The 12,663-nt window shown below is 44.9% G+C and overlaps 1 protein-coding gene across 4 annotated transcripts in view; it reads right to left on the bottom strand.

Annotated features, from left to right (window-relative positions):
- Positions 1–12,663, bottom strand: part of CRTAC1 (cartilage acidic protein 1) — a 149,292-nt gene that overhangs the window by 123,417 nt on the left and 13,212 nt on the right. For 2 of the 4 annotated variants that reach the window (XM_012654459.1, XM_012654461.1), the window contains exons 1-2: positions 8,607–8,614; positions 8,298–8,489 (exon numbers count right to left, since the gene is read on the bottom strand). In XM_012654459.1, the coding sequence (XP_012509913.1) occupies positions 8,298–8,489; positions 8,607–8,614 (200 nt within the window). Of the gene's footprint in view, positions 1–8,297; positions 8,498–8,606; positions 8,615–12,663 lie in introns of those variants that run through there. The other 2 variants (XM_012654458.1, XM_012654460.1) reach the window with 1 other exon arrangement.

Raw genomic sequence — 12,663 nt, 5'->3', positions numbered from 1 at the left:
GAGAAGCTGGAAGTAAAATACCAGACCTGTGTAGTGCCTGCTCCCCGCCCCTCCGAAACTGCACTCTGCAAGCAGGCGAAGGTAAACCAGGGGCGAGCACGGTAAAAACATGAAGTGCAAATGTTTGTTTTTAGCTTCCTCACATCCTTCTGTGTTTTTCTAGATACTCGCACCTCAAAAATAACTTCAAAAATTTCCTCAGAGGGAAAATTAAGTCAGAACCACAGCATCCTTGTGAGAAAGGGCCGAGCCCACCTGCTGGCCAGGGCATTAGGATGAGGGAGGAGAAGGGGTGCATTTAGCAAAGCACAAGAGGGTAAGGCTGGGGCCACATCCACGCCCCAGAGCAGAAGGGATCCTGAGGGTGGGAGCTGCGCGTCCTCCAAAGAGCAGGGGAGGGACGAGGAGGCCGGAGCTGCAAGGCTCCAGCCTGCGCCTTTGGCAGCCTGCAGTGGCGCCCCCGGGACTAAGAGGGCCCTTCGGCCAGCCCAGCACTTAGAGAAATGGAGCGAAGAAAGACTTCAAGGAAAGCGATTGGAGACAAGGCATACGTCTACTTTCTAAACGGATGAAAAATTCAGGCTACTAAAAGTAGCTTTGCCGTTTTCAGCAGAGGCAATTTTAGTGTTTTAATTATATTACTATTTTTGAGTGGCTTTTTATAAATACTCTTCACGGCTTTGTGAAAATCAGGTTTTTTGTTAACATGCTTTTTTAAAAATAAATTTAAAAACAAACAAACAACAACAAATAAGCCTAAAATGATCTTTGACCTGGAGAGGCCTTTGTCCCCTTGTTGAACAGACCCTTGGGCTGTCTGTCCTTCCAAGGCCATCCAAATGCCACCCAGACCCTCCAGATTCCCAAGCACCAGAGATGCTTGCATCTCTCTGGTGGCGCTGATCACTTATGACCTCACCCAGCGTGAGTGCATTTGTCCCACCAAGGACAGTGAGATCTTTAAAAGCTCCGAATTCCCTTTCCCCACCGCCAACCACCCATAGCAGTGGGTGTCAAACAGTAAGTTGCAGGGTGAATTAATTCACTAAGGAATGGTCACCAAGGAACAAAGTGTGCTTTTAGGAAGTTTTTCCAAAACTATGCATGTTCCTTTGACAGAGGTTGATGTTGATTAGAAAGAATACATTTCTTGGTGTTATTTTCTTTCATTGTTGTGAACGTATAAAAATAATACTGTAAAATTCCCTGAGATAATGGCCATCGCCTCTCTGAAAAGTGACCCCAAGCACTCAAACTTTTACCCGCTGTATTAGTTTCCTTTGGCTGCCGTGACAAATTACCACAAACTTAATGGCTTAAAACAATACAAATGGATTATCTTATAGTTTTGCATGTTAGAAGTCTGAATTGGTCTCACCGGGCTGAAATCAAGGTGTTACAGGGCTGCACTCCCTTCTAGGAGTAAATCAGTTTCCCTATCTTTTCCAGCTTCTAGAGGCCGCTCATGTTCCTGGGCTCTCGCCCCTCCCTCCATCCTCAACGCCAGAAATAGTGGGTTGGATCCTTCTCACGTCAAATCCCTCTGAGCTCCCCCACTGCATCCTTTTTCCCACTTTTAAGGGCCTTGTGATTACATTGGGCCTATTCAGATAATGCAGGATAAACTCCCCATCTCAAGGTCCTTAACTTAATCCTGTCTGCAAAGCCCCTTTTGCCATGTAAGATACGTTTATGGGTTCTGGGGATTTGAATGTGGGCATTTTGGGGGGGCCGTTATTCTACCTGCCATACCTACCGACAGGCTTGCTCTGTGTGTGTGTGTGTGTGTGTGTGTGTGTGTGTGTGTGTATCTGGGGTGATTACAGGGGGCCTCAGACCTCTGAACTGGTCAGGGGAGTCTGTACTTTGCGGGGAGGAGGCAGAGGTGGAATTTCTGCCCATTGCTGAGGGCTCCCCAGGGCTGGGGAGCAGGAAGTGTGGACACAGCAAGGGACATCTCTGGCAAACCTGCCACGCACTACTTAGTAAACTTTTCAGAAAAGTTTTAAGAATGGGTTAAAAAGCCCTGGCTCCTGCTGCAACTCATATTTTATTAGTATTCAAAATCAGGGGCAGTCCATGCAAAACCACAGCAGAAGAGCTGGCACCCCACAATCATTCTCCTGTGACACCAGTGACAATGAATCTCAGGGCTAAGGATGACCCTTTTAAGAAATATATTTTCGCAGAGGAGGCTTCAGAGGAAGTCCTTTCACAGCAGTTTGAATCAGAAAGCATTGAAGTCCTCAATCCAGTTTTCACAGCAGCAGCTTCCTTTGCAGATGTAGAATAGGCTCTTTTTCCTTCTTGGAATAGTTAAATCTAAATTGATAAAGTTCAGACCCTCGGACATATGTGGCTGCACACATACTAGGTGCTTGAATAGCTGGTGAACTGAATGACCCCAAAGCTCACCTTTTATTTTTAGGCTACAAATAAGTAGAAGAATATTGAGACTGGAAGCAATTTGGTGATATCTATTAAGATTTAAAATGTACATATCCCTGACCCCTCATTTCCACTTCTTGGCATCCATCCTAGAGAAATACTTGTGTATGTTTAGTGGAAGGATGTGCGTGCAGCACAGTGGCGTTTGCAATGGTCACAGATTCGAACCAGCTTCAATGTTGCTGAGGAATGGTGAAGTGAATACAGTACAGTGAGATGAAGCAACTAAAAAAAAAAACAGCTAGATCTATATGTCGGAACATATTATACAGTGGAAAAAAAACAAGTTTTGCAACAATATGTATCAGTGTGGTTCCTCCAAAGATTATATATTTTGTGATATGCACATCATAAAAATTTATATAACATAGGATCTCTCTCTGTGTCTCTGTCTCTCACACACGTGCCTTCTCTAGATATATATAAAACATAGAAATTTCTGGAAGTATAAACACCAAACTGAAAACAGCTGGAGGTGGGAGCGTGTTAACATGGGAGATGACTGGGATGAACTTGGAGCAGGAACGGGGGACTGGTAAAGATGGATTTTTACCTTCATCTATACTGTGTTTATTTTTTTGCAACGTATTTAAGTGTAATTAAAAGTAAAATATAGTTTAAGTTTATAAAGAAAGAGAAACAGAATGAAATAATCTAACATTTTAAGATAATGACAAAACTGATGATCAAATCTATAAAAATTTTATATTTTACAAAGCAATAGTTAGGACTGAAAGTTAAAAAATATTTATTCCTATTTTGTTAGAAGCTCGTGTGTGTGTGTGTGTGTGTGTGTGTATTTAGATATATAGTACATATCTATCTACTGTATTTATCTATGCATACATATTATATATCTTTATACTACATGTATCTATCTATATATACTTATAATAAAATGCATAAATGCTGCTTTGGTTAAATCATGAATAAATTTCTTATTTTTTTATCACTGTTCTTATTTATAATGGCAAAAATATCTCCCCTATAATTATGATTAATCTGGTAATTGAATACAGTTTGCCTTTTAAATAATTCAATTAACTTTAGTAAATTAAAAAAGTTTCCTGTCATAGTTACAAAATTAAGAAAAAACTCAAACACCACTTTGCGATATGTAGCATCCCTTTAAATGAAACCCTTCCAAGTGTGAAGAATGCGTTAAGGTTTTATCAAATGAATGATCTTTGGGTAGAAAAACTGATCTCAACTGTGATTTAAACTGTACAATCACTACAATCTTTCCATTTGAGCAAACTCCTGTTGGAAACTGAGAGGGTAGGGGGGTTATTGCAAACCTCTGGGGATATCCCAGGAAACAAAAGCTGCTCTAAAGGAATTGTGTAAGATTGACACCAACAGGAATACCTTCCAGACTTCATGAGACTGTAGATTGGGTATTTAGTTCCACTGAGAAAAGGGGAAGCCACTGGGCTTTCTATTTAGCCGGGGAAACCGGTGCTGAAGTTCCTCGATGGTCTGTGCGTGCATGGAAGTCTCCATTGGTGATCAAATCCTCCCCTCACCACGCAGGGAGCGGACTGCAATCAGGCACCTGCCGCTTGGCAGATAAGCCCTCCACATGCGGATGCACTCGCCCAGATGTGTTGGAGGAGATGAACCGGCCCCTTCCCTCCCCCATCCGCGCAGAACAAAGGGCGGTCATTCCCTGCTCCTCCCAGAGTCAGAGACACGCACACGCCTTCCATCACAATTAACTCAAGAATCTGAAGCACAACACAAACCCACCGCAACATGCTCAAAATCAATGCTGTCAATACCAGGAACGAGGACACCAAAAAGCAAAACAAAACAAACCTATTCAAAGAGTAAATACTCAAAGCAACAGGGCTCCAGTCAGACATACTACAAGGTCAACAAATCCAAGCCAAGTTCACGACCGAGCACTTTATGAACTGAAGAGCTGGCCATTCTCCCGGGGGTGGCAAAAGGAAATGTCCTTGGGGGCCAGGGAATGGACAGGTGATGGAGAGTGGGCCTGCCATGAGCTGGACCGCAGGTGCTGTAGGAAAGGCCTTCACATTCAATCTTTAAAAATTTCAACTTCTGCTATGTGATTCTTAAACAGAGAGTCAAGCCGGGAAGGAAACAGAGTTAAATATGGATGTCGGGTGGGTGAAATGGAATAAGAGTCAAAATCAGAAATGTTGCCAAGGAGTCACATGGGATGAAAGGCAGGGCAGTGATCCTGCTTTCATTATCTGAAGGGATGGCAATCACTCGCTCAGTTTATATCTTCAAAGGCAACAGCAAAACAAAAGCTAAAAGAAATGGCTTATTGAGCTCTAATATAAGGGATCCAGATGAACGAAATCAGTTCTTGACATAAGTAAATACTGAGCAGTTTTACAAAAAGACTGCACACTTTCCCTCGATGGCTCTACGTAAATGGAGCCTCCAGATGCTATAGGTGTGGCCTTATTGTAAGGCAAGGGTGGCCAAATGACCTCCCAAGGTCCTGATTTAAATATGTCTGTATAGTCAACTTTTGGTTATCCAGCCCAAAGAAGAAGACAGTGACAAATCATCCTAAGCTGAAGATAATAAAAAGTTATATTTGCCTTTGGAATGCATCTTGGTGCTCAAATGAGAACGTGTCTTTCCGATGCTCTGAGAATTCACAATGTTTCACAACAGCCACAAAGAAAGCCTGAACTGGAGCTGGGCGGCTGCCCAATTTCGCCATCCTGTCTTCTGTGTAACTCTTATTCTTTGCTGGGGGTGAGCAATAAATATCATCTTTCAGAATAACACCCAGCAGCCCAAGCTTTCTCGGACAGAAGCTGCCTGGCTCAATCTTTCCCTGGGAGGAAAGAAAGGCGTCTTTCCAAATGGCTGGTCCAGGATCAACACCTGGGATGGTCCGGTTCTTGTTTCTAGGGGATGACTCGGAAGTCCTGCAGGACTCACGGTAAGCAGCAAGCTAGGCAAGGATTAGACATCTACTCTAAACTGACTGCAAATGATGGTCTAGCTTCTCTGCCACAGAGCACACAAAAGCAAATTTCTTGAGTTTCTTGGGTGAGAAACAGAAAAAGACCTTACTGAAGGGGAAGATGAAATGAACGCCCAGCACTCGGAAAGAAAGAAGCTGAACACTCAGGAGCTGCAGGATCGATCCCCTGCACATCAAAGGACGGGTGGGATAGAGACCTGCTCATGAAGCCCACGTTTAAACACAGAGCTCAGGTAACTGACCTCAGCAGGTGGGTCTGTGGGGGCACCTATCACTCCCTTTGCCTTGGAAAGGACACAGAAACTGAAGATTCTGCCACCAAACAGTTCTGCTTCTTCCCAAACAGACCCAGGCCAGGACCAGCCCCAGGGCCAAGACCTTCTGTTAGTCCTGTGTCTGCAGCCGAAAGGTGAGTGGAGTCGTGAGCAGAGCAATGCAGCCCGTGACCACCAGTTCAGCACGCCTTTGAGAGAAAGGCCTCGGAAAAGGGCAAAACGATAACAAAAGCATCAAAGTAAGCTGTAAGGGGCTCTTTGCTCAGCTCTTTCACCCTTTCTTTCCCTCCATCTGGAACCTTGGAGGAGTTGGCAACAGAGCGGGAGAAAACCAAGGTCTGCTGCAATGGCCAGGGGAGACAGAGGGTCAGCCCGTGAGCCCCGACGCTGGCTGCTCAGTGTCGGCAGCACAGTCCTGAAATCAGAGACACCCTCCCCTGGAGACATGAGAGATTTTCTGTGTGCTGGGGCCTGGCTAGCTCCTGCCAGGTGTCCAGGTCCCAGAAGGGGAAGAAAATACATCTCAGGGCTTAATTTTTCCATATTAATTTGTGGAAATACAGATCATATCATCTTCCAAGATGAAAGGAGGGCATGTTTATAGTAGTAACTTGGTGGTGGGTGGGGGGCAGGACGAGAGAAGGATGGTTGCTGAGCTGCTCTCTGTCCTCTCTCAGGTCTATCTGGGGAGGCTGGGGTCACCCAGCAGGAGGCAGGGCCAACCAGAACATCTCGGAAATGCATCACAGTCCTTTAAGCACAGACTCTGGCAGGGTGGCACACAGCTCTGGGAGTCAGGTTGGGCATGGATTTGGACAGGGGGGCTTCTCCCTGATTGAGAAAGCAACTGGACAGTCACAGAACTGACGGGCGAGCTGCTTGGCCGCAGCTCTGCTCGGGTCACCTCAGGTAAAGACGGTCACTATGACCATCCCTATTTCTCCTTTTTCTGTCACGCTCTGCTCTTTAGTTTTTCCTTCGAAAAGCCCAGAACTATACTGTCCAATTTAAATGTGGCTATTTAATCAAAATTAAATAAAAATAAAAATTCAGTTCCTTGGCTGCTGGAGCCACCATTTCAAGCACTCGATAGCGCCATTTGGCCAGTGGCTGCCGCACCGGACGGCACCAACATAGAACGTTTACATCATCACAGCAAGTTCGGCTGGATGGCACAGCAATCTAGACCGTCTGAAATTTAGATGGGGCAGGAGAAATGAGTAAGCGAAAGAAAAGCTGCACTTTACTAAGTATCTTTTGTCTTCGTCATCACCACGGACCCTGACGACTGCCCTGGGAGGTAGGCGGGTAGATTTCAATATGTCCACCTTATAGATGAAGAAAGTGGGTCTTCATAAAGTAAACTGCAACTATTAGGCTAGGTATGGTTAGAATTAAAACCAAGTCTTCCTATTCCAAGGTCAATGCTTTCTACTGTTATATGCAACTGCTACAAATAATGTTACCTGCCAGTTACCTTTGTTTAGCGCTATCGTAAAAGCGCGGGCCTTCCAGAATGAGGTCGACAGGCCCCTGTAGTGTTTTTATTGATTGGCTGATTTTTGAAGTGATAACTAAACTTTGTACAGTGTAGTTTGGCAGCTCTAGAGTCAGGAAGCCTTGGGGTTCAGATCCATACTATTTACTGACTCATCTACATACTATTTACTGGGCAGAGGGCAAGCTGCTTACTGTCTCTGAACCCCACTTTCCTTTCTCTGAATGGGGATGGGAGTAACTGACTTCACAGTGTTGTCAGGGGAGGAAATAAGACAATGCATGTAAAATAAGATGATGCACCGTGCCTGGCACATATTAGTGCTCTACAAATAATAATTATGGCGACTGGCAGCATTTACAATGCACTGTCACGTGTGGTAGCCTTATCGAGGCTTCAGGACAATAAGGCATTGCGGCTCCCCCTTTTTACAGATGGTATATCCAAATCTCAGCAAGTAAGGGACTGACTCTGGGTCACACAGCTTGAAAGTTGTACATCTAGGTCATGAACTTGGGTTTTTTGGCCTTCTACTTATGCTTTTCCTGTTATACAACGTTGCTTTCCAGGACAGGAGAAAGCACCAAGGCATGGTTAGAGGAGGTTTAGCTATTCCTCCTAATTTCCGTCTTCCTTTCTTCTCTGAAATGGTCAAATGATGTTTTCTTAGTCTTGTGTAAAGTGTTGTGCAAAGGCAGCTTTGGGTATCCCCTTCCATCATAACTGTCACCCTTAAGCCCCTCCTATAGAGATCCTAGAGCCCCGCCGGTAAGGAAGTAACACCAGGAGGTATAACCAAAGAGGCTTAAATATGAGAAGGCAGAGCATTCCAATTTTCTCCCCGAAAAGCCCATGGCAAACACCCTTCTTCCAAACCTCTCTCCATCCCAATTCACTGCTATAGCAAAAGGCAAAGCCATGGCATTCCAGAACTCCAGCTGAGCCCGGCCAAGCTACAGCTGAGCTGCAGATGACCACAGACCTGCCAGTAAAACTGTGTGCTGTTGCAAGCCACTGGTTTGGAGTTACTTGTTACACAGCCTCATCACAGCAAAAGTCAATGAATGTATCTGTCACACTCAGTGTGGGAGGCACTTACCCTGCCACGACGATCTCAAAGTCCCCATCGTGGTCCACATCAGTAACTGCCACACCATAGTTGAGCTGGGTGGGGTTGCTGTCATAGTCAGGGGGCAGAACCGAGTTGGTGACTGCAGTGAACATGGGTTCAGCCCGCTGGGACCCCTCCGTGAGGGGCAGGAACCACAGCAGCAGCAGAAACAGTAACATCCTGAACATCTGAAACCAAAAGTGACAAACATTACTGAAAGAAGCTGTAGGCAAAGCAGCCCAGGAAAACTGAATCCCAGTAGGCCCAGAAGTGCCTTTCTGCCCCACTCATGAGGGCTTGGCCATTCCTGGGCTGCTGCTCTTCTGCAAGCCCTGCCCTGGCCACCCTCTTTCCAACTGCAGCCTGCCCGCTTGTCCTGATGACCTTCCTCGTCCTGCTCTGCTTTTCTTTTTCTGTAGTGCCTATCACCGCAGGACACACAGTGCAACTTATTCGTTATTTCCCTCTCCCTCTGCCAGAATGGAAGCTCTACTTGGGCAAGGATCCTTGTCTGCTTCCTTCACTGACATGCAGCAAGCCAAGGACAGCGCACATCATAGGCACTCGATTCATATTTACTGAATGAACAAATGAATGAGGGAAAGAAGGAAGGAAGGAGGAGTAGAGTATAAATACACAGGCATTTCCCATACTCTGGGAAAAGACTGGGAGGATGGAGAATCTAACGGTTCTCAAACAGTGCAGCATTTGGGTGAGACCCTCAGAAGTATTGGATCTAGAACAACAGAGGCAGTGAAGGATTGCCCTCCTGTGGGACATACCCCAGAGGCAGCCTGGGGGGAATCCGTAACTTGGCAGGTTCCGCCAGCCAAGATCCCTCCCTGGGGCAGCCGGCCATCACCTCCAGAGCAAGAAGCAGTTAGTTAGGGGAGGCATTCCAGCAGGATCGGCAGGTAGCACATCATTCACTTGGAGAAATTAAACCATTGTGTGTGTGTTTTATTATAAATTAATTATGTATAATGCATTGTATAATTCATTATTACATCTCTAACATAACTCAGGGTGTTGCCAAGCAGCCTGGGGCCATGGGAGCCGGTGGCACACACCCAGGAAACAGATGAGAATGGGCAAGGAGGTGGAAGAACTCCACCCGCTTTGAGCTTGAGCAAGGGAGACACTTGGAACACTACAGATGGCACCACCCTGAGATTCTGCCCACAGGCCTAGAATCAGAACTCACAGAGTGTTTTAAGAACTCCACTGGAATGAGGCCCATAAAGGCTGCGTGGGTCTAGTCCCAGCAGGCAAAGCGGTACTTTCCTGCCTTCAGAAGGCAGCAAACCTCTTCTTGATGGAACTTTTCCTGCTGGCTTGTCAGTGCATCTGGCAGCCGAGAGCATGGCTGAGTGAGGCTGATGTCTTAATGAAGGCAAGAGCAAGGAAGATCTGAAGACTGTCTCCCCATATGGAGACAGATGCTCCTGCCAGCAAATGAGCTTGCTCCTGTTCAAGGACCCAGAGACCAAAGGCAAGGGCCCAGGCATTGCCTTCGGAGCCAAACATGATTCGGAAGCTTCCCTAATGCCTTGCTGGAGAGGCTGCAGAGAGACACAGAGGCAAGGCTCCAATTTCGGGACAGAAAATGACCTCAGTCAGTCTTCCTGGAAAGGAGGTTCCTGTAGCATGTTCATAGGGCACACGCGGGTGTTGTGACACCACACTGAGGTCATTCTAAATTACAGAGATGTCTGAACAAGACGGCATCTTCTGCTGGGTTGTCTAATCACTAAAGACAAATGCATCCCTACAAGAGCCCTGCAACTTGGCAGGAAGTTTGATTGGATAAAGGAAAGTCATAATTGGATTAACGAGTAGCTGGGTGTGCGCAGGGGTGGATGAGAAACTACAGAGTATTTAATAACTAATGTAGACATGCTGAAATGTAGCGTGAATCTGAAGGTCACTGGATTTTTCAAGGTATGACCTCTATTGTAGTGAAGGCAAATGAATTTCAACTTGAGAGCCAAATTCAATTGGTGGGCAGGGGCTGGAAAGAGCACTGTGATCAGCTCACAACATCAGCAATAGGCATGGAAGAGAACACTGGCATCGGGTGTGCCTTCTAGAAGCTAGTTAGTTCCTTCCAGACACCACACCTGCAACTGGGGTAACTGCCATCAGGGAGGCAGGTCCTATTTAGGGTACTACAAGCTTAACTGGTAGAAATTTTCTAATGAAGGCCATGAGGGGTAAGAACCGTGATCTAGCCTCTTGATCTTTACCTTTTCTCTGAAAAGTAAAACTTTTAATTAAAGGAGCCATAAGAAAGAAGTAGCTACTCTGTGTTATCCATTTCTAGATAAACAACTTAAAGCAAGACGAAAAAGAAATTATGAACTTATGGGATGACCTCTATTTTGCTTGATGACCTTGAACAAGTCACAACCTCTTTGGGTCTCAGCTTTTTTCTCCAAAATGAAGGTTTGAGAGGAGTTCTCTAAAAAGTCCTTTCTGACTCTAAAATTCTATGATGGATTAAAGGATTTTTTTTAGAAGCAGATTTTCAGCAGCTTTTTTCCCCCTGAGCTTCTTCTATAAACTTCAGACCAACCTGTATGGTTTTTCTTTCTGAGCATATTAAATATATTTTGAACAAAGCAGCTTGTCGGCAGGGTTCTACAGTAGCTCTCTCACAGTGGCCAAGGCCAGAGAGGAGCAGGCCATCATTAGTGTGGATGTGAACTCCCCTGGCATGGGCAGACCAGTGGACGGCCTCCCCTGAGGCTGGAGAGGGAGTGGGGGACAGGGAGAACACATCCTTCACATTTCATTCCTCTGCCACGCCAAAGGCACCCAGGGCACCCACCAGTACTGCTTAGTATGAGTAGAAAGTTAGAGAGTACGCAGTGGGCTATTTTGATGGTGGATTGGGAAATAGTTGTGGTGACAAAGCTTAGAAGAAGGTCTGGTAAATATTTATCCTCTATTCTCAGGGCTCAGATGAAAGAGATCACTGAAATACTCTTCTATCTCTTGGCTACCCAGAGCGGTCTGTGGATCAGCTGCATTGGCATCATTTATCTGTCGGTCAGAAATGCAGACACTTGGGTCCCACCCTCAACCTAATAAATAAGAATATGCATTTTAACAAGATTTCGGGTGATTCGAATGCCTATTACAAGTTGAGAAACACTGCTCAATCTTGGCTGTACATTGAAATCACCTGGGGAAGCTTTCAAAAAATTCTCATCCCTGACAATAATTTCTTGGATAAGATACCAAAAGCACAGGCAACAAAAGAAAAAAATAGATAAAATGGACTAAATCAAAATCAAAAAATTTTTGTGCATCAAAGGACACTATGAAAAGAGTGAAAAGGCAACCCACAGAATGGGAGATACATTTGCAAATCATATACCTGATAAGGTATTAATATTCAGAATATATAAAGAACTCCTACAACTCAACAACAAAAACTAAACAACCTGATCCAAAATGGGCAAAGGACTTGAATAGACATTTCTCTAAAGGTATACAAATGCCCAATAAGTACACAAAGTGTCATTAATCATTAGGGAAATGCAAATCGAAATCACATGAGATTTCACCATTTCACACCCATTAGAATGGCTATAATAAAAAAAATAACAAGTGTTGGTGCAGATATGGAGAAATTGGAACGCTTGTGCATTGCTGGTGGGAATGTAAAATGGCACAGCTGCTGTGGAAAACAGTATGGCAGTTCCTCAAAAAATTCAAATTAGAATTGTCATATGCTCCTGCAATTCCACTTCTGGATATATACCCAAAAGAAGTGAAAAAAAGAGACTCAAACAGACAGTTGTACCACCCGTGTTCATAGCAGCATTATTCACAATAGCCAAAAGGTGGAAGCAACCCAAGTGTTCACTGATGGTTGAATGGATAGACAAATGGTTGAACAGATAAACAAAAATGTGGGGAGATATATATATATATAAAATACAATGGAATATTATTCATCCTTAAAAAGTAAGGAAATTCTCACACATGCTACAAGGTAGATAAATACTGAAGACATTGTGCTAAGTGAAATAAAAGTCACGAAAGGACAAATATTGTATGATTCCACTTATACAAGGTATCCAGAGTAGTCAAATTAACAGAGACAGAAAGAAGAATAAATGTTGGTTACTAGGGGCTGGCAGGAGGGGAATGGGGGGTTAGTGTTTAACAGGTACAGAGTTTCAGTTTCGAAAGATGAAAAGGGGGGAGGGGGAGGGGAGAGGAGGGGACGGGTATATGCATGCACAAAGAGTGCGATACGCACCATCCAGGGGATGGACACGCTTGAAGCTCGGACTTGGGGGGGAGGAGGGCAAGAGCAACATAGGTAACCTAAACATCTGTA

The sequence above is a fragment of the Propithecus coquereli genome, unplaced genomic scaffold, assembly GCF_000956105.1.
Source record: "Propithecus coquereli isolate 6110/MARCELLA unplaced genomic scaffold, Pcoq_1.0 Scaffold440, whole genome shotgun sequence".
Lineage (NCBI taxonomy): Eukaryota > Metazoa > Chordata > Mammalia > Primates > Indriidae > Propithecus > Propithecus coquereli.
Note: the sequence above shows the minus strand (reverse complement) of the source record. Positions and strands in the feature narration are given on the sequence as shown.